This window comes from Oncorhynchus tshawytscha, linkage group LG26 (assembly GCF_018296145.1).
Source record: "Oncorhynchus tshawytscha isolate Ot180627B linkage group LG26, Otsh_v2.0, whole genome shotgun sequence".
Classification (NCBI taxonomy): Eukaryota; Metazoa; Chordata; class Actinopteri; order Salmoniformes; family Salmonidae; genus Oncorhynchus; species Oncorhynchus tshawytscha.
In genome coordinates, this window is record NC_056454.1 from 36,303,812 (window position 1) to 36,326,034 (window position 22,223).

Genomic DNA, 22,223 nt, shown 5'->3' on the forward strand with positions numbered 1-22,223 from the left:
CCAGAGGGAAAAAACTCTAGACCACCTTTACTCCACACACAGAGACGAGTACAAAGCTCTCCCTTGCCCTCCATTTGGCAAATCTGACCATAATTCTACCCTCCTGATTCCTGCTTACATGCAAAAATTGAATGAATGAAGGAGATGCTAAACTACAGGACTGTTTTGCTAGCACAGAATGGAATACATTCTGGGTATTTCCGATGGCATTGAGGAGTACACCACATCAGTCACCGGCTTCATTAAGAAGTGCATCGATAACGTCATCCCCACAGTGACTTTACATACATACCCCAACCAGAAGCCATGGATTACAGAAATCATTCGCTCTGAGCTAAAGAATAAAGCTGCAGCTTTCAAGGAGTGTGACTCTAACCCGGAAGCATATAAGAAATCCCACTATGCCCTCCAACGAACCATCAAAAAGGCAAATCTTCATTACAGAACTAAGATCAAATACACCGGCTCTGATGCTTGTCGGATGTGGCAGGGCTAGCAAACTATTACAGTCTATAAAGGGAAGCACAGCTGAGAGCTGCCCAGTGACACAAACCTACCAGGTGAGCGAAATATCTTCTATGCTCACTACGAGGCAAGTAACACTGAAACATGCATGAGAGCTCAAGCTGTTCCGGGCGACTGTGTGATCACGCTCTCCACAGCCAACATTCACAAGGCTGCAGGGCCAAACAGATTACCAGAACGTGTACTCTGAGCATGCGCCTACCAACTGTCAAGAGTCTTCACTGACATTTTCAACCTCTCCCTGTCTGAGTCTGTAATACCAACATGTTTCAAGCAGACCACCATAGTCCCTGTGCCCAAGAACACTAAGGTAACCTGCCTAAATGACTACCGACCTGTAGCACTCACGTCTGTAGCCATGAAATGCATTGAAATGCAGGTCATGGCTCACATCAACACCACTATCCCAGAAACCCTAGACCCACTCCTATTTGCATACCGCACCAACAGATCCAGAGATGATGCAATCTCTATTGCACTCCACACTGCCCTTTCACACCTGTACAATAAGGAACACCTATGTGAGAATGCTATTCATGGACTACAGCTCAGCGTTCAACACCATAGTGCCCTCAAAGCTCATCACTAAGTTAAGGACCCTGGGACTGAACACATCCCTCTGCAACTGGATTTTGGACTTCCTGATGGGCCGCCCCCAGGTGGTAAGGGTAGGTAACAACACACAGGGGTGCGTGCTCAGTCCCCCTCCTGTACTCCCTGTTCACTCATGACTGCAAGGCCAGGCACAACTCCAACACCATCATTAAGTTTGCCGATGACACAACAGTGGTAGGCCTGATCACTGACAATGATGAGATAGCCTATATGGAGGAGGTCAGAGACCTGACCGTGTGGTGCAAAGACAACAACCTCTCCCTCAACATGATCAAGACAAAGGAGAAGATTGTGGACTACAGGAAAAGGAGGACCAAGCTCGCCCCCACTCTCATTGACAGGGTTGTAGTGGAGCAGGTTGAGAGCATCAAGTTCCTTGGCGTCCACATCACCAACAAACTATTGTGGCCCATGCACACCAAGACAGTCGTGAAGAGGGCACGACAAACCTATTCCTCCTCAGGAGACTGAAAAGATTTGGCATGCGTCCTCAGATCCTCAAAAGGTTCTACAGCTGCACCATCGAGAGCATCCTGAAGGGTTGCATCATTGCCTGGTATGGCAACTACTCGGCCTCCGACTGCAAGGTGCTACAGATGGTAGTGCATACGGCCCAGTACATCACCAGGGCCAAGCTGCCTGCCATCCAGGACCTCTATACCAGGTGGTGTCAGAGGAAGGCCCTAAAAATTGTCAAAGACTCCAGCCACCTTAGTCATAGACTGTTCTCTCTGCTACTGCACGGCAAGCGGTACCGGAGCACCAAGTCTAGGTCCAAGAGGCTTCTAAACAGCTTCTACCCTCAAGCCATAAGATTCCTGAACATCTAATTAAATGGCTACCCAGACTTTTTGCATTGCCCACCCCTCCACTCCCTCTTTTACGCCACTGCTACTCTCTGTTATCTATGCATAGTCACACTAATAACTCTACCTACATGTAAATATTACCTCAATTACCTTGACACCGGTGCCCTTGCACATTGACTCTGTACTGGTACCCCCTGTATATAGCTATGCTATTGTTATTCACTGCTGCTCTTTAATGATTTGTTACTCATATCTCTTACTTTTTTTCATTTTTTTCTTACAACTGCATTGTTGTTTAAGGGCTTGTAAGTAAGCATTTCACTCTAAGGTCTACTCTACACCTGTTGTATTCGGTGCATGTGACAAATAACATTTGATTTGATTCAATGAGAGGTGGGGAGTGTGTTGTGTACCTCCAGGCAAGCTGATTTATGAACTTCCATCGATATTGGTTTCATATTTGCTTAGATATGATGGTAGGGACATTTTTATTAACACTACACTTAAACCAATGCCTATAATCTACTAAATGTTCTGTTTTTCTTTCAGATTTATCATGGCCTGGAGATCTGTATATGACATTATGTGGTGTTGACTGTTTGTGTCTGTTCAGTTTGTTGGTTTTCATTTTCGGATGAATAAAAAACCTCATGTGATTTGAAATTAAATCCAAATTGCTATAAAGTTGCAAGGCCATAAACAGTTAAACATAAACAGTCATAATATAAAACCATTTTACAATTGTTCTCTTTCTTTGGCAGAATAGGAATATCCCAGTCAAAGCAATGAAAAGCATTACAACCAAACTGTGTGATAGATGGCTTGTTGTGAACACAACATTCCACTGTTCTACTGGAAGTTTCTACTGCTTTGATCAGGGCATTAATCTTTGTCACCTTGCATTTTGGTTCACATTTTGTGGAATGCGATAATGAAGTATCCAACTCGGTCTCCATTTTAACAGCAAGAACATTTTACTTTACAGTACTTCCTCCGTAAAGTAAAACTCTGAAATGGTTGCCAACTTAAAAAGTGTTAATATATGAAGTATTGTCATATTTGTTCCAACTTCCATACATCCAGACTCTAAGCAGACACTAAAGTAACGAATCAAACTTCTATACTCATTTCTTCACTTTCTGACAGCCTAATTAGGTATTTTTAAACTCCTAGCGAGAGAGAGGCACACATTTGTTCACGGAGGAACGAGGAATGCCTCGTACAGTGTATCAAAGGACAGTGAATTTTCCTCTGACAACGTTTCTGACCGTCAACACCAAGTTAAAAATCTACATTCTGTGACTGCTTCTCATTACCACTCCTGGCAAACATAAATGTACCTTCATACAGCAAGAAGCTTCCTCCCAATTGTCCAGATTGTAGCTGTTAGGAAGTGTAGTTAAAAAAAAAAAGCATCCTGAATCCAAAATGGTGTATCGAATGTAATGCAATTAAGAAGCCAGATGCTTTGTGCTGAATTAAATGTCTTATGAGACACTGTGGTCTTACTTTCCCTTTCCATCTGGTCTTAAATCAATCCCATTAACATTCCCCTACTTGGATGTTTGGCATATGTTTTGTCATCCTCTGAGGCCAAACTTTACTTTCCTCTTCAATTTAAGTACTACCGTGCTGCTGACTAGTTGCCAGTGGAGGAAAAAGAATAGAGAATGAACATTTTAATTTATATTCCCACAATGTATAAATGTTTTTTGAAAAAGATGCATTCACAGATTCCAAACTCCTTTCAAACTTTTCAACTTAATGTAGACTGTGATTACACATAGCCTTTTGCATGAAGGTGAAAGTGTCATCAAGTTTGGGAATCAGTTCATTCATTCATGAGTCTTTGTATTATGTAAAGTGCAATGGCACAACAAAACAAATGGTCTTGAGAAAAAAATGACATCTTATTGAAAAGAAGGATCATGTTGGAGAAATATAATGTTTCAGCACATTTCCTTATGAAACAAACACACACACAAATCTAAGTGATGGATCTTCCAACATATTGCATCCAGCACTGATACCAAGCAATAACACTACACAATGGCCATCCAAATCCATTCTAATTCCAAAACAATCTATCATCAGTCAAGCTGCAGCTCCAACCAGTGTTTTAATTATCTAATTCCCAGACAATTTCACACAGAGTGAAGCAGAACTGTCAGTCAAAACATAGTATTGGTTAAATGGCTTTATCCAGGAGCCACTTAACTAGCAACATACACCACACCTAGGCCCTAATCCTCCCCACGTTCTCCCTTAATCCATGACCTGGATCTGATGCATTGACTGACATTTTCCACTATTCAAGCCTGATGAAGACCTTCAGGTCGAAACATTGCACAATACAACAGCGGGAGCCTTCATCAATGTGCAGGTATATATTCTTTATTTCCTGAGTTTATATTATGTGTACCCAGAACCTACAATTCATTAATATATGCAATTTAGCAGATGCTTTTATCCAAAACTCCTTACAGTAATGGAGTGATACATTTATAAAGGGTTAGTCCCAGGAATCCATCCCACAACCCTGCCATTACAAGTGCCATGCTCTACCAACTGAGCTACAAAGGACCACCATTCATTGGATGCGGGTACACTATGTTTGGAACTAGCCACTACTCACCCATAACGGCCAATGCTGAGGCTTTGGTTAGCTCCCTCTTCATGCTCTCCAGCACCTCCAGACCACTGCCGTCCACATTGCACCTGTTGATAGTGCCATTACCAGAGCTGATCCAGTACAGCTTGTTGGCTGTATAGTCTATGGAGAGACCTGGAAGAGAAGAATGACAGGGTTAATAATAGGTATTAAACCTTTGTGTCACTATAAAATGAAAATCTGGTGAGTGGTGAAATATAGTGAATTTTATTTTTCAAGTCAGATGTATAATATGTGTGTTTCTTTGATTAGATTATTTTTTATTTAATGACACAGGGTCGCAGATGTAGCCTACTTGCAGTGTGCAGTCAAATACTTAAGCTCCAACAGTACAGAATGAAACAATAATAATAAAACAATAAAACATAATGTATATATGTACGGTACATGTTTACAACTGTGACAAGGATACATACATACAGTATAATGCTAATTGAGGTGTGGGCAGGGTAGTTGTCCGTAGGCTGCTATTCAGCAGCCTGATGGTTTGGCTGTAGAATATATTGCCCAGTCTGTCAGTGCTAACCATGATGCTCCTGTACTGCCCGTGTCTGAGTGACGGAAGCGGGGAGAACAGACCGTGGCTCGGGTGGCTGAGGTTCCTGATGATCTTCTTGGCCTTCCTGCAACACCTGATGTTCTCGGTGTCCTGGAGGGCAGGCAGTGTGCACCCAATGGTGTGTTCGGCTGAGTGTACCACCCTCTGTAGCGCCTTGTGGTCCGCAGCATTGAAGTTGCCGTATCAAGCTGTGATGCAGCCCGACAGTATGCTCTCAATGGTACTCCTGTAGAACACATGAGGGCCCAATGAGACATGACAAATTTCTTCAGCCTCCTGAAGTTGAAGAGTCACTGTCGTGCCTTCTTCCCCACTGTGTCCGTGTGGTTTGACCATTTCAGATGTGTTTTTAACCGTCTCCACTGCGGCTCCGTTGATGAGGATGTGGGCGTACCCAGTCTGGTTCTTCCTAAAATCCACAATCAGCCCCTTTGTTTTGCTAACATTGAGGGATATGTTGTTCACCTGTCACCACACCGTCAGAGTGCCAACCTCCTCCATGTAGGCCGTCTCGTGGTTGTTCGTAATCAGGCCTACTACTGTCATATCATCAGTGAACTTGATGATGGTGTTGTGAGGCCACACAGTCGTGGGTATACAGGGAGTACAGGAGGGGACTGAGGACAAACCCTTATGGAGGAGGGTTTGGAGGAGGTAATGTTGCCTGCCATCACCACTTGGGGGCGGCCTGTCGGGAACTCCTCCATAGGGGTGAGTTCAGTCCCAGGGCCTTGAGCATTGTGGTGAGCTTAGAGGGCACCATGGTATTGAAGGCCAAGCTGTAGTCGATGAATAGCATCCTCACATATGCATTCCTCTTGTCCAGGTGGGTGAGGGCAGCGTGCAGAACAGTGGTGATTGCATCGTCTGTGGATCTTTTGGGTGGTAGGCAAATTGGAGAGGGCTGAGTGTTTTTCGGGGAGGGAGGAAGTGAGGAGGTGATGTGATCATTGACTGCACTTCATGATGATGGAAGCGAATGCTACGTGTCAATAGTCATTCAGTCCAGTTACTTTCCCTTTCTTGGGCACGGAGATGATACTGTGAGGATGAGTGTGAGATTGTTGGAATACTTTTTGCGACCTGGGATGTGACTCCATATGGGCCTTTATTTGTATCTATAGGATGCAGTGTTAATGTGGGTGTGTACTTGTGGCTGTGTTTGTGAGTGTGTGCATGCCTAAGTGTTTGCGAGAGTGTGTTTGTGTGTCTTTGCGTGTGTGTGTGTGTGTGTGTGTGTGTGTGTGTGTGTGTGGGAATGATTCGTCGTGGCCTGGCTGGGATATCTCTGTGACCTCCACTTGACATTATAAACAATTTGACCAATCTCCAGCGGACATGATGGGATTTGACAGAACGGCACAATTGATGGTGGCAACTGGAGGCTATTTTGTGTCTATGAACAGCTTTGTCTGTGTGTGTGTGTGTGGATTTATGGAAGGCAGATTCACAGTCACAACACATCAATAATTTACTCCCGTTCGCAGGTCCGGCCCATCATCATACATGATGTAATGTGATGTATATTGTGAACCATCAATTTATATTTCTGACAGGGCCCATCAAGTCAACCCGATTGAGACCCATCAAATACAATGATACTGTGTTTAACTGAGAAAGTGAAGACTTGATCTTTCAGGTCTACATATGCAGTGAGAACAGAACAGCTGCTTGATGCATGAACCTGCAGATGCACCATTGTTCACTGAAGCTTGTATCATCTGAGTATACAAGCTTCAGGTTGAACAACTGTGTATGGCAGCAGATTATGTTTTCAGTTAGTAGCAAATTATTTAAATCCCAACCATTTGTAATTTTGCTTTATAAGAATAGAAGAAACCAGTGCTTATGATCAGGGGATATGCAGGTAGAAATATGTATCATGTTCATTTTAGGCCTTTCGTTATCAGGACTAGGGAAGTCCTCAAATGTACACCCTACATTGGCCAAAGCAGGCACTGCCAGGTTGTTGTACTGCTCCTGTGTATGACATTGGAATCTGTCCCATGATAAATAATGTTGGAAACATTGTGTTGGAACAAGCAGTAGTGTTCCACAGTCTGAACAAACAGAGCTATAATGTTCAACTGACCGACTGGTTCCCGTTGGTTCTGGTGAAGGACCTTGCTGTTGCTCCCATCCATGTTGGCTATGTTTATCGTGTTGCCATCTGTCCAGTAGATTTTCCTAAAGTCAAAGAACATCAGAAGCCTACAGTTACACACACATTGCACATTACATGTTACATTTTCCACACTTTGTTACGTTAAAGCCTTATTCTAAAAAGTATTAAATGGTAGTTTTTTTTGTCATCAATCTACACACAATACCCCATAATGACAATGCAAAAACAGTTTACATTTTTGAAAATTTATATATATATAAAATCACATGTACAGAAGCATTCAGACCCTTTACTCAGTACTTTGTATAAGCACTTTTGGCAGTGATTACAGCTTTCAGTCTTCTTGGGTATGACACTACAAACTTGTCACACCTGTATTTGTGGAGTTTTTCTCATTCTTCTCTGCAGATCCTCCCAAGGTCTGTCAGGTTGGATGGGGAGCGTTGCTGCACAGCTATTTTCAGGTCTCTCCAGAGATGTTTGATTGAGCTCTGGCTGGGCCACTCCAGGACAGTCATAGACTTGTCCCGAAGCCACTCCTGCATTGTCTTATGTGATTAGGGCCGTTGTCCTGTTGGAAGGTGAACCTTCGCCCCAGTCTGAGGTCCTGAAAGCTCTGGAGCAGGTTTTCATCAAGGATCTCTCTGTACTTTGCTCCATTCATCTTTTCCTCGATCCTGACCAGTAGTCCAGTCCCTGCCGCTGAAAACATCCCCACAGCACAATGTTGCCACCACAATGCTTCTCTGTAGGGATGGTGGCAGGTTTCCTCCACTTGGTTTTCAGGCCAAATAATTCAATATTGGTTTCATCAGACCGGAGAATCTTGTTTCTCATTGTCTGAGAGTCCTTTAGGTGCCTTTTGGCAATCTCCAAGCGGACTGTCATGTGCCTTTTACTGAGGAGTGGCTTCCATCTGACCACTCTACCATAAAGGCCTGATTGGTGGAGTGCTGCAGAGATAGTTGTCCTTCTGGAAGGTTCTCCCATCTCCACAGAGGAACTCTGGAGCCACCAGGTTCTTGGTCACATCCCTGACCATGGCCCTTCTCCCCCGATTGCTCAGTTTGGCCGGGCGGCCAGCTCTAGGAAGAGTCTTGGAGATTCAAAACTTCTTCCATTTAAGAATGTGGAGGCCACTGTGTTCTTGGGGACCTTCAATGCTGCAAACATTTGTGGTACCCTGTCACAGATCCGTGCCTCGACACAATCCTGTCTCAGAGCACTACGGACAATTCCTTCAACATTATTGCCAGGTTTTTGCTCTGACATGCACTGTCAGCTGTGGAACCTTACAGGTGTGTGCCTTCCAAATCATGTCCAATCAATTGAATTTATGTAAATAAGGTTGTTTTTTTGTGTGTTTTTTTTAAAACATTTGCAGACATTTCATTATGGTATTGTGTGTAGATTGATGAGGGAAACATTATACTTAATCCATTTAAAAAAATAAAAGGGGTCTGAATACTTTTCGAAAGCACTGTATATATATATATATAAAACATTCTGTTGGTTGCAAACATTTTGTGTAATCATTTAAAATATAAAAACTGTACGTTTTGAATCCAGCGTTTTGTGTATCAGTTCATAAACCTTGTGCCATGGAATCGGTACATCGGAAATCTCCTCCTAATTATTTTGCTACCTGTATGGTGCAGTTGTCAATTTGTTTGTCCTTAAATTAAAGTGGTATAGTTTATTTATCACCATTTTCTTTAGCCAATTTTGGTCTTTAATGCAGGGGCCAATAGACAAGGTCCTTACCTTCTCACCTTTCCACTTGCCTCCTCCATTTTTGCAGTAATGCTGCAATCAGTTAGTTGTAATTTTGAAGAGAAGTTTCCGTGTTTGTTTTATGTTTTTTATGTTTGTTAACTCCATGTGTGACATAACTCCACCAGTCCTATTTATGATATCATTTACAAAGATTATACAGTTTTAAAAAATCTATTCCAATTGGTATATTTGAGTTTAACCATAATATATCTTCTAATGTTTGTTTCACTTTTAACTTTAACTTTTTAAAATTAATTTATTTGTGGCTCAAACTGAAATTGCAACCAGTTATCTGTTGCTTGTTTTAAAAATGTTTGTCATATAACTGAAAGTGAGAGGTTTTAATCTGAATGAAGGGAAAGGGCCATTCTTAAACATGGGGTTAGCCCTTCTTACTAATCTGTTAGAGAACCAGTTTGGATTTAAGTATCATTTTTGTTTAACTGAATCCATTTGTGAGAGGTCCAATGCTTTAATATTTCTGCACTCCGAATTCATATTCATTATATAAATAGGTCCATTTAATTTTGCCTGGCTTGCCGTTCCAAATAAGAGTGGAATATTTTTTCCTTATATAATAAAAAAAACAAGTAGTTAGGTGTAGGTAAGGCCATACAGTGGGTATAGAAAGTCACCACCCCATTTCAAAATGTTCCCCTTTTGTTGCCTTACAGGAAGGGGAGGGGGTTTACTTACCCAAATAATGAATTTTTTTACAGCTTTAATTTTTATACATTTTCAGAGTTTTTAAGAAAAAAATTTACTTGGATATTGTGGGTTACTGTTTGTTAATAAAGCCAGAAAAAGTCCAATTTGATGTGTTTTCAATTCAGGCTGTAAGGTGAACATTTTGAAAGAGTTTGTTGACTTTCTATATGCACATTAAGTAAGTAGGTAAACTGGGATATGACTAAAGAATTCATCAGGGTGATTTTTCCACAAATAGACAGGTGTTGTCCTTTCTATGGTAGAAAACCCTTATATAATTTGGCTAAATTTTATTAAAATGTATTGTTGTGAAATTATTATTTTGGGATATGAATACCGAGTACAGTATGCCCACTTCACTGTCGGACCATTTTAACTACACAGTAATGTAAAAGTTTAATTTTTTGAGATCCAATATGTAATATGTTGCATTTATCATAATTCTGTTTTAATCCAGAGAGGTTAGAATAATTATCTAGATCCTCTATGAGGCTGTGCAGGGATCCAAATTGCAGATTTAAAATAAAACATGAATTGTCAGCGGTACAATGACACTTTTATTAAACCCTGGATTTCTAAACCCTTGATATTATTGTTGGATCTGATTTTAATAGATAACAATTCAATGGCCATAATAAATAAATAAATATGTTAATAAAGGACAGCCTTACTTTACTCCCTTTGACAATTTAATTATTTCTGAGAAGTTGCCATTATTTACTATTTTATACATGGGGTTATTATACATGACTTTAACCCATCGTATAAGAGATTCTCCAAAATGTAAATAGTCCAGGCATTTATATATAGATTCCAGTCGTACTTTATCCAAGGCCTTTCAAAGTCAGCTATGAATGTGAAATCTGGTTTCCCAGATTTTTCATAGTGTTCTATTGTTTTCACTACTTGTCTTATATTATCTCCAATGTATCGTCAATGTAAAAAACCTATCTGATTAGGAAGAAATAATTTGGTCGTAGAGAGCTGTTTACTTTCTTCATGTTGACACTGTGTGGCTAAATTGCACACAATATAAATATTTCCAGTGAATAATTGCTGCAGATTCTGTTTTTTTTCATGACAGAAGCTTGGAAATGTACTTCTATCAGTGTCTTGTCTACACGTGGAAGATATTTGTTTTTCCTAATCCCACGCTGACGGTGAGCCCAGTAGATAATGATGAAGTACACAGATGCTGGTTTAATCTACTTACCCCTTTGTGGGGTGCACAACAAGGCACCTTGGTTTATCAATCCCATGAATGACTGAGGTCTTCAGGGAACCATCCAGGCGAGCGGCATTGATTTGAGACTCGTCATTCTCTGAGCTGAGCCAGTATAAATTCCTAGAGAGCCAGTCTAACGCCAGCCCACGGCAGTTTAGTATATCTGAGGGGATAACAAAGAGAGTGAGGCTGTCAATCCAACATCTAGTTTTACAGAATCACATTGGTCATCAGTTAGACAGGATAATATACAGACCTTGGGACAGCAAACAGGTACCAAAACATTGGTATTCAATGTTGTTTATGTTTCCTAAAAATGTATATATTTATATATTTTTTTAAATACAGAGGAAGTAAAGATAACACTTCATTTTATGGGACCGTAATAAACCATTCTTTTATAAGGTATTTATAAAGTGTGTGTTCATCATTTATGAAGCGCTATTTATACTTTAGAAATGTTTTGAGTGACCAGTGTAATTTCTTACAAAAATATGAACATGCAATTGGTAGACAGTAGACAGCAGGCGCTAGTAAAAGAATAAGCACACAACACAGAATGTTTAGTGAAATATATAGATGTGTGAATAACTAGCTTATTAACATTTACAAATGCAGGAGTCATGATTCATAAATGGTGAGCAAACGTTTGTAAGTGCCTTATAAATGGTTTATAAATGCTTTATTATGGACCCATAAATTAAGTGTTACCAAAGTAAAGATTATAATAAGAGTGTGTCAAAAAGCTTATGCAGGCAGGTTATTGTTCTGTTCTTTATCAGGTGGTCATTAATGAAATCTAAAGCACAAATTTACAGAATGGGAATTAGGGTGTACTCTTTGGATAATCAAAGAAAGAAGAGAGGAGGCTCTTCTTGAAAAACAGCAATTGTCTTTTGCTCTTTGATGACGTACTTTCATGCAATACAATTTGGCAAAACAGATATTCCCATCAAAGCCACAACAAAACAAATAATGATCGTAGAAGTTATTTCCTGCCTTTGTCTTGACACAGTGTTTCATCCCTTAGTAATGCCAATCAGACAATTGAGAGCTTGGGACTATAAGGTTCTATGTGCATTTTTTGTCAAAATGTAGTTATTGACAAGATCTTGTTCTGTTCAATGTTCTCTACCTATATAGTACTCTAAATACCCCCATTCATGTTGTTAAGTTCAAAAGAATACTAGATAAACAATTGCTGACACTATTCAAACCAATGAGGGTTCGGAACTTTAAAGTCAATTATCTCAGAATCATCTTTTTGCAGATAGAACCAAGCTCTCGAAATGTAAATGTCCATCTTATTAATCAAATGAGTGGCAGGCTCTGGCACTACGTTATTTAAAGGCCTATACAGTATTGTTCCCAGAGTTCCTTCAACCCACAAGACTGTTAGCCAACTGAGCTAAAGCCTGAGAATAAGCTCAGGGGAGTTAACACGAGTCGTCATGTCTTAGGCAAGGTAACTCACCATGACTCAACCATCTCTGATACATTATTATCTCTCTGAATTACACACTTATGAAGGACAGACAGTGCCTGTGTCTCAAGTGGCACCCCATACCCTATATACTGAGATTCAGCCATTAACTACCTCCAGAGATGACAGTCTCCAGGCGGGTGCCGTTGATGAAGGCCCGTTTGATGGTCTGTGTTTTTACATCCGCCCAGTAGATCCGGTCCTCCTGGGTGTCGTAATCCACAACGGTGACATCATCAATGTCTGGGACAGTCAGTGCCGTCATGACGTTCATGTAAGGGTTGTCAATATCCACACCACGGATCTCTGACCGCCTAACGTACAGGAGGAACCTTTTCAACACTATGGAGAAATCAGATTAGGAGAGAAATATCAATGACTACCATTGATTTGTGAAGCGGTTGAACTTTTTAGTCAGATATGCTTATGGGGTAAGATATGACATGCAAATGCTGATGTTTATCCCTAATCATAATCCCAAGTCAATACTTCATAAATGCCAATGAAATCATAAATATGTAAAAACATAATTCTGTCATTTTTATGGTTCTTTGTTTAGTGATTGTGTACAATATCCCACTTGTTTGTGACTTTGATAACAAAAACGATAGATACAGGTGTTACAGGATTGAAGATGGCTGTCCCACTCACCGGTGCAAGATTGTTTGTTGAGGGACAGTTTCATGAGGTGTGGACAGTTGCAGGATGCAGTACGGTTGTAATTGATAAGACACAGGTGTGAGCATGGGCCACGCCCATTATTCTCTTCACATGGGTTAGACGCTGAAGAGAGAGTGAGAGAGAGGAGGGGGTCAGGTTGAGACTTGTCAGCAAAAATACAGAAAAAGATGCAAAAGGAGGAGAAACAATTGGGCCATGATGAATACATGAAGTGAATTGAACAAAAAGCCTCCCAATAATCTAATTTCTGTGGAAAACATTTATAGGAAGTCCTTTTTTATGAAGTATATAACAGAGTAAGTGGTAGTGCACTAGTGGTGAAATACAGAAGTATGATCTGGTTTTGGGCCTATGGTCAAAAGGTCTGCTTACCTTCCTGACAGGGTAAAGGGCAACAAAGCTTTTAAAAACAGAAAATCAGATGCTTAGTTCTGTAAATCTGCAACAGACCAATATGATTAAAGGGTTATTTTAAAATGCAGGAAATAAAGGAACAGCTGTAAAACTGTGTGTAAAGTTTTTCCATGGGCAGTTGGCCACCTGTACTGTTCAACCATAATGCTGAATCCCTCTGATACTCCCTCTGATACAACAATAATGCTGACGAGATGGCATTCCACCCTATCCACACCTACTACCACCCACATTGGTTCTCGTGTTTCAACACTGCTTTCAAGTGGTCTAAATCACTGGCATCACCTACTCCTGGTAAGACTTGGCTGGTTTGGAAAGTATCAGAAAGTACTTCCTCATCAATCTACACACAATACCCCATAATGACTAAGCGAAAACAGATATTTAGATATTTTTATTTTGAAAAAAATTATTATTTAAAAATAAAAACAGAAATACCTTATTTACATAAGTATTCATACGCTTTGCTATGAGACTCGAAATAGAGTTTAGAGATTCTGGGTTCCGAGTCCAGGCTCTGTCGCAGCTGCCCACGACCGGGAGACCCATGGGGCGGCGCACAATTGGCCCAGCATTGTCAGGATTAGGGGAGGGTTTGGCCGGCAGGGATGTCCTTGTCCCATCGCGCACTAGCGAGTCCTGTGGCAGGCCAGGCGGCGCAGTGCATGCTGACACGGTCTCTAGGTGTAAGGTGTTTCCTCTGACACATTGGTGCGGCTGGCTTCCGGGTTAAGTGGGCATTGTGTCAAGAAGCAGTGCGGCTTGGTTGGGTTGTGTTTCGGAGGAAGCATGGCTCTCGACTTTCGCCTCTCCCGAGTCCATACGGGAGTTGCAGCGATGAGACAAGACTGTAACTGCCAATTGGATATCATGGAATTGGGGAGAAAAAGAAAGTTATAATACAAATGCAAAAAATGTTTTGAGTTTAGCTGCATCCTGTTTCCATTGATCATCCTTGAAATGTTTCTACAACTTGATTGTAGTCCACCTGTGGTAAATTCAATTGAATGGATATGATATTGAAAGGCACACACCTGTCTATATGAGGTCGAACAGCTGACAGTGCATGTCAGAGCAAAAACCAAGCCAAGAAGCCGAAGGAATTGTCCGTACAGCTCAGAGACAGGAATGTGTCGAGGCACAGATCTGGGGAAGGGTACCAAATATCTTTCTTAAATGGAAGAAATTTGGAACCACCAAGACTCTTCCTAGAGCTGGCCGCTCGGCCAAACTGAGCAATCGGGGGAGGAGGGCCATGGTCACGGATGTGATCAAGAACCCGATGGTCACTCTGACAGAGCTCCAGAGTTCCACTGTGGAGATGGAAAAACCTTCCAGAAGGACAAATATCTAAGCACCACTCCACCAATCTGGCCTTTATGGTAGAGTGACCAGATGGAAGCCACTCCTCAGTAAAAGGCACATGACAGCCCGCTTGGAGTTTGCCAAAAGGCACCTAAATGACTCTCAGACCATGAGAAACAAGATTCTTTGGTCTGATGAAACCGTGATTGAATTATTACCTTCACATCTGGAGGAAAACTGCCACCATCCCTACGGTGAAGCATTGTGGTGGCAGCATAATGCTGTGGGGATGTTTTTCAGCAGCAGGGACTTGAAGACTAGTCAAGATCGAAGGAAATGTGAACAGAGCAAAGTACAGAGATATCGTTCATGAAAACCTGCTCCGGAGCGCTCAGGACCTCAGACTGGGGCGAAGATTCACCTTCCAATGGGACAATGACTCTAAGCACACAGTAAAGACAATGCAGGAGTAGCTTCAGGACAAGTCTCTGAAAGTCCTTGAGTGGGCCAGCCAGAGCTCGATCAAACATCTCTGGAAAGACTAGTGCTGTGGCAGTCACAAAATTTAGCCAGCCGGTGATTGTCAAGCAAAAAAGTCTCATTCTCACTGGCTCTCAAGTGGCACAGTGGTCTAAGAACTGCATCTCAGTGCTAGAGGTGTGATTGGGAGTCCCATAGGGCGGGGTAGGCTGTCATTGTAAATAAGAATTTGTTCTTAACTGACTTGCCTTGTTATGTAAAGGTTAAATTAAATAAATGTTTTTAAAAAAATACTTAATTAACATTAACACATTTAGTATCTCCTGGCTTCCACACACAGCCTAGAAGCCACTTTAAAAGGTCTAATAAATCCATGTTAAATAGCTTACACCTTCACAATAAATTTGTTATTTATTGTTTAACATTAATTTATCAATCAATGTACAACATTTAATTATAATACAACATACAAAAACATATATATTGAAAAAACAATTTTTAAAATCAATCTGCAATATACCATGCTATGAAATATGATAATGATGGGCGTGGTTTTGATTCAACTCTGGTTATTAACAACAACACTGGGATTATTTTACACCAATGAGTGTTAATGAAATATATAAGTATTGAATTATGTTTAGAGTGTAGGCCCTCAAAATAAGGCCTTTTGGAATACACATTGTATTGTGTTAAAAAATTACATTTTTGTGATACCATTTTTCTTAGGATCTCACTTGGTGATGTCCTTAGGACTGAAAATGGATGACTGCAACAACCATGTCTGTCACTACCAAATGCAGTCGTGTGGTAACTATACAATTCACTCAAAAGGCAAGGCACTCTAGGAAATAAGTCTTTACACTAAGCATTGTGTTCATTTAACACTGTTCCAGTGTCTATACATGTCTACGCTTTCAGTGTTTAACGCACTCGACAGCGAGGTTTCCATCCAATTTGTGACAGATTTTCTTGCAAATATTCTATAATATTCATAAAACGTGCACATTTCCCCTCCGAAGATGTTCCCATCAAACATACTTTTTCAGATTTAGAGCTGAGTGTGATCACGTTGTGGGTTTCCATCGCATTTTCAACTCTACTGATGGTTTTGTCACAAAAACTGTTTATATAGTAAATGTGCCCACTCTGGTCTTGGCACATATACTTTTGCCAACAGTTTGCAGATACAGTGGGGGTAGGCTACCTACATGATGAGATCATTATGGATAAGACCGATATTATTTGCATTTGTCAAACGGCATCCAAGCATCGATCATCATGTCATCAGAATAAGACCCTGGATATTTACTGGAAGGGAGGATCAAGCTCATCACCTTGCACATTCACCACTTTGAAGTTCTTCATAACTTATTTCATCTGTTGCCTAATAAAATGCATGCTTTCCCGAGTTGTTGTGGGAGGACCAAAAAATGTATCATCACGTGACTCCAAGTTTACTTTGATACAATGGCTATTATATCAATATTTGCGGATAAAGGTGCTTCCACCACCATTTCTCACATAATGATTTTTACAGACACAAAAAGATCTCACCATGTCTAATGAACAACTTGTCTGTCGGCATTTATAAAATTATATATTATTAATCCACATGAAATGGTTGTATGGAAACATGGTTTGTGTTATTTAACACTGGAGAATTTGCTCCCTATATAAGCAGTATATACGCATTATACAAACAAACAGTGTTTCTCCTTCTTTGTCAACAGTCACTTCAGACGAATAAATGCACCGCTTTTTCAGATTGGATAGATATTTCCTTTTGGTACATTTTCAAACCAGATATAAAGATACCTTTTTGCAGTGATTTACCTGAAGCAAGTTTGACAAACTCATTTCCAAACTCATTTCCTGGACTGTGTCTTGTTGAATAAATTATACATTCAGATGGTTTAGAAGAGAGAAAACCGCTCCGTCTGCTCCGTCTGTTCTGTCTGTGTGAGTTGAAAACATACCCAACAACACTTGACTCATGATAGGAAACCAAAGCCTGGATACATTTCAGCGTTCAGCCTTGAGAAATGACAATAACATGGGAAAGACGTTGTTCATTTCTAGACTGGCAGACTGAATAAATAAACCCCCATGCTTAGCTAACATAAAGAGCAGAAATATGCTAGTTTCCAAAGAGTGATATCTTTTCAATGCAAACCGTTAAGTCTACTGGGTATACTACGTAATGTAAGCCAGGGCTGGGGCACTTGGCTGTTGTAAATCTTAACTCTCAGGAGGTGCTAGAATATTCATAAAAGGCCTCAGGTAGTCATGGTAAATGTTACAGTAAAATATGTGGAGTGAAGTGTATTATGCTGTTGTTGTTGTTTTTTAACAGTCACTGTTTTGAAAGGTACATTTTTTAAAAATAGGACTGCATAAATATTCAGACACACATAGAGGTGTATTTTCTAAATCAAATTAATAATTCAACATGTTTATGTTAAACTAATGCAGGGAGTAGTGGCTCTGTCAAGCAAGATGTGTTATAACCAGGTTGTATTATCAACAACACTCCTCTCTTTCTTTCCATCACTCAGAAGCAAATGCGACAAGGTGGCTGTGTAGGAAAGACACATATTTACCTTGTAAATGTGAGTTGCCCATTTTCTGAATACAAAATTATCATTATAGCTTCAAATATTACTACTCTGCATGTATTTGAAACAGCTGCTTACTTCCATGCAGTGATTGCATGCACTATGCATGCTGATCAGATTTATTCATTCCTAATCGCTGCAAGCACAGTGCAAAGATGTGGAGATGCATTCAGAGGTCATTTTGCTTAATAACATTTCAGGCACACTCAGATTTGGTTGCATTAACGCAGCCATGAATACAGAATACTTTATATGAAATCATCATTACTCAACAACTGGTACTTACTACACTGTACTGTGTCTTTGTAAATACAATATAAAGCAATCTGAGATACATCATTTCACAAATGTACGGACACTATTCTTGTATTTCCAATATGATCATGTTAGTCTGCTGCGTATCACCAGAGCAGTGAGTGGAGAGTGTTAGGATCTGTTTGATGTGTTATTGTAGTTATAATTAACCAATTACTGTTCCTCACTGGGAGGCATTGGAACAGATTTTTCCCTTAACTAATCATTGGCACCTCCTCCCTGTTTTAACCCCCCACACACACATACATACATACACACACCACATGATGTATTTACAACAAGACTGTTGACGCCCCGAGACAAGCTCCAGTTTTGGCACCCACCAAACACCCCCAGAGACAAGTACTGTATCACTGACAGCTCTCCTGTGGTCTCCCTCCCTCCCTCTCTTGGTCTCTCTGGTCCAGATCTGCAGGGCCAAGCAGAGAGCACCAGCATCTACAGGCTTTGGGACTGACTGGTTGGAGTGGATATTAGCCAACTCTCCCTCACTGGGCTCTTTAAAATGGGATTAGACATACTTACTGGCTTCTTTAAACGTGCAGTTCAATTTGCTCACTTATCTAAGCAGAACAGTCTCGGGCAGGCAGTTACAGAGGTGGAAACAGACATTAACTCCTACCACATTGGCATCATTCCGGATTGCTGAATAGATGCAAACCAGATTACTAAACTGTGAATGCTTGTTCATGGCCGGCGATATACATTCTTAGAAAATATTATATTTTTAAGGGTCTGAGAGTAAATCCGGTGGTCGTTAAAGGAAAGAGAATATCGGCATCCAAGATGTTATGATTCATTGATGATCAGCTGTTTTACAGATCAATCAATTTCCGCAAATTCATTTAGAAACAAAGTGAAATGAATGAACACCCACTCAATGCTGAAGAAAATTACTCTGAGCCCGGAAATATAACTGTTGATTATGCATATTACATGAGAGTAATATATTCAGGCCTTCTGCCATGCTATCTGAACTGAACCTATAGTCAAAGAGACATTAACAAAAAAAACATTGAAAATGACAGTATATTGAAATGCCAAACGGATTATGAAATGAAATCGGGTATTAACTGGTAAGACTATTTTACTTTCCATACACCTATATGCATAATCTGCATAATTGATTTAATTAGTACCTTTATTCTGATTTCCAATGGGCATATATGGAGAAAGGCTGTCATCTGTGTCGACAGGATTATTCGTAACACGCTCTCATTCTGCAGTTCCTGTCATTAATTCTAGTTCAATTATTTTTTTAAATGGCTTGACACTTTAGCATGAACCAATTAGCCTAATTTGGGCGGAGGGAGAAAACACATTCTGAGGTACCATTAATTCAAGCTAATTCTCTGCATGACCACCTTTTTCAATCATTCAGCCCCTTCTCATTGTAGGCATGCTGAGAAGAACCATGATTGGCAGGCCCAATGACGGCAGAGAAGCAGCTAAAATTAATACCATTATAGTCTCTCTTCATCTCAATAAAACAGGGGTTTCACCTATTCGGAAAAGCTTCTTAGTCAATACACAGAGGAATTATGAGTAGAATCAGTTCAACTAGAAAATAATAGGCCAAATCTGATACATATTATTTTCAGAATTTGAGTAAGAGTTATATGCAACCAGTTTTCAGGATACAGCAGGGAAGTGAGATAAATACTTTATATGGAGAATCTTCATTGCTGTTTAGTCCTGAACAAATCACTGAGAACAAAGGCATCAAACTGGCCGTGATTACAGGCCAAACAGATCAAATGGACATGGGTAAATATTTAACCATTAAAGCCTTGTTCACACTGCAGGCCTTAATACTCAAATCAGGTTTGTTTATCAAATCCGTTTCGGAATACTGAGTGTCCAAACAGCAAGTTACAAGTGATCAAATCGGATGTGTGTGTGTTCAGACAGCAGTCATTTGCTGACATGGCTACGCTAGTTGTCATTGTGACAACGGGTGTGTGTGCAGTGGTGTAGGCTGATTGGTGGTGGTGCTCATGCTTCCTATCACTCAGAAGTTATGTAGCAAGCTAAGGTGACATCTATGCCTGCCATGGCCATTTCCCAGTTGCTGCGAATGTCCGAATTCATTGTAATTAAAGCATCAAAAGGAGAAGATAATCCAACTTTCAAAACAATTCATTTTTTGGCTAGCCACAGCAGTCAACTAGCTAGCTAGGTAGCTGTTTAGCTTTCTAGCACATTCACTCATTTGTTTGTAAACAATTAACAAGCTAGTTAGCTACCATGTCATGTTATCGTCAAACTGTCAACAGAATAGATATTGCCAAATAACAGTCTAAAAACAACAGGGGCAAATATATCAGATTTTACTGTTGAGACAAGTCACATGGCCAGGAAACAGATTTTCATCTACTTCAAACCTAAGAAGGTGGTTTGACATGTGGCTTGAAATATCCAAATCCATGAGGCTTTTGCCTGTTCACACTGCAGAAAACAGAGCCCAATCTGTTATGCAAAAACTGTATAGCATAACAGCAATACAGTACTTTATAATTTAAATGTATGCAAACAAAATCAGTAATTGCTATTGGTATTTTATATGGCACCAAAGGCTTGTAAACTGACAGGAACTAGAAGACAAAACAGATCAAAGGACATGACTAGTCAATCAACCATTAAAGGTTTAAGACATTCTGTTAATCTGATATGTACCCTACCTAAATGTACCACATATCAGTTGAATTGGTACAGCACTCGCACTCACGGGTGCAACAAATATAGCCTCTAACAAGGCACGCCTTCAAAAATGTTAATGAGCAAGAGACTCTTTCCCGCCCATTTTCCCACAATGCACCACAAATTACCACTGTAAAACATACAGTATTTTACTGTGCCTCCTATAGTGTTTTACTGTTGAAATTACAGAACTGTCTTACAGTGTGCTGTAAAACAAATGTATGGAATTTTACTGTGCATTCTACGGTAATCTACTTTATTCAGTTTATACAGTATCATAATGTTTATTAATACATTAAGTTACTGATAGAATTACAAAAATGGCTAACAGTGTAGGTCTAGGCTGTTTACCTTGTGGCTGTCTGCTGGGGTGGAAAATCTGTAGGTCAAAGGGCTGAGCGCTGGTCTTCTGGATCACTGTGACATTACGGCCCGTCCACTTGTTGGCCCTGGCCAGGCTGTTAGTCCTCCAGTCTGTCCAGTAGACACTGCCCCCGAACAGGGACACAGCAAAGGGGTGTGACAGATACTCATGTCCCCTCAGGATCTCTATGACCCCACTGCCGTCGTACAGCGCTGAGTAGATGGCATCAGAGCTGTGAGAGGGAGAAGATATGATACAGTACGAGGGTGACTCTAAACAGTAAGCAGACTAGCCAGAGTAGGTGGCATTGGAGACATGATAGGTTAGACTCTCTTCATATAGTAAACAGACTAGCCAGGTAGATAACATACAGCTCAGATAAGATTACATCAGAGCTGTTAGAGGGAAAAGACATTATCTGGATGTCATGAGATTGTATAGAGAAAGAGATACAGTATATGCAGACTAGCCAGATAGAGTAACTATGGATGTACAATACATTGTAGCATAGAAGGCATGAGAGCTGTTGGTGAAAAGAGACACTGTGGTATGGATTTCATCATGAGGCTGCCGGTCTATATACAGTAAACAGACTAGCTTAGCCATGGGAGTACTGAACAGTACATTGCAGCTGCTCATTCACTTGGTATATTTACTCTTGATTCAATGTATTGCATTTAAGAGTAAGGAAGGTGAATGTCTACAGATTAAAAAGACTAGCCAGGTAAGGCTACCATGGTAGTATACATTGCAGCTCCTTATTTACTTTTAAATTAAAATGTAATTTAAAGCACAGTTCCCACCAGTTCCCAAATAGTGAGGAAGGTGTTTTAACAAGGATGTCATAAGG

General features: G+C 40.4%; 1 protein-coding gene across 1 annotated transcript in view; it reads right to left on the minus strand.

Annotated features, from left to right (window-relative positions):
• The window catches only part of LOC112224856 (low-density lipoprotein receptor-related protein 1B), a 365,574-nt gene that overhangs the window by 180,554 nt on the left and 162,797 nt on the right, over nt 1-22,223 (minus strand). The window contains 6 exon segments of the mRNA XM_042306367.1: nt 4,585-4,734; nt 7,272-7,366; nt 11,002-11,176; nt 12,611-12,838; nt 13,148-13,279; nt 21,361-21,605. Coding sequence (XP_042162301.1) covers nt 4,585-4,734; nt 7,272-7,366; nt 11,002-11,176; nt 12,611-12,838; nt 13,148-13,279; nt 21,361-21,605 — 1,025 coding nt within the window.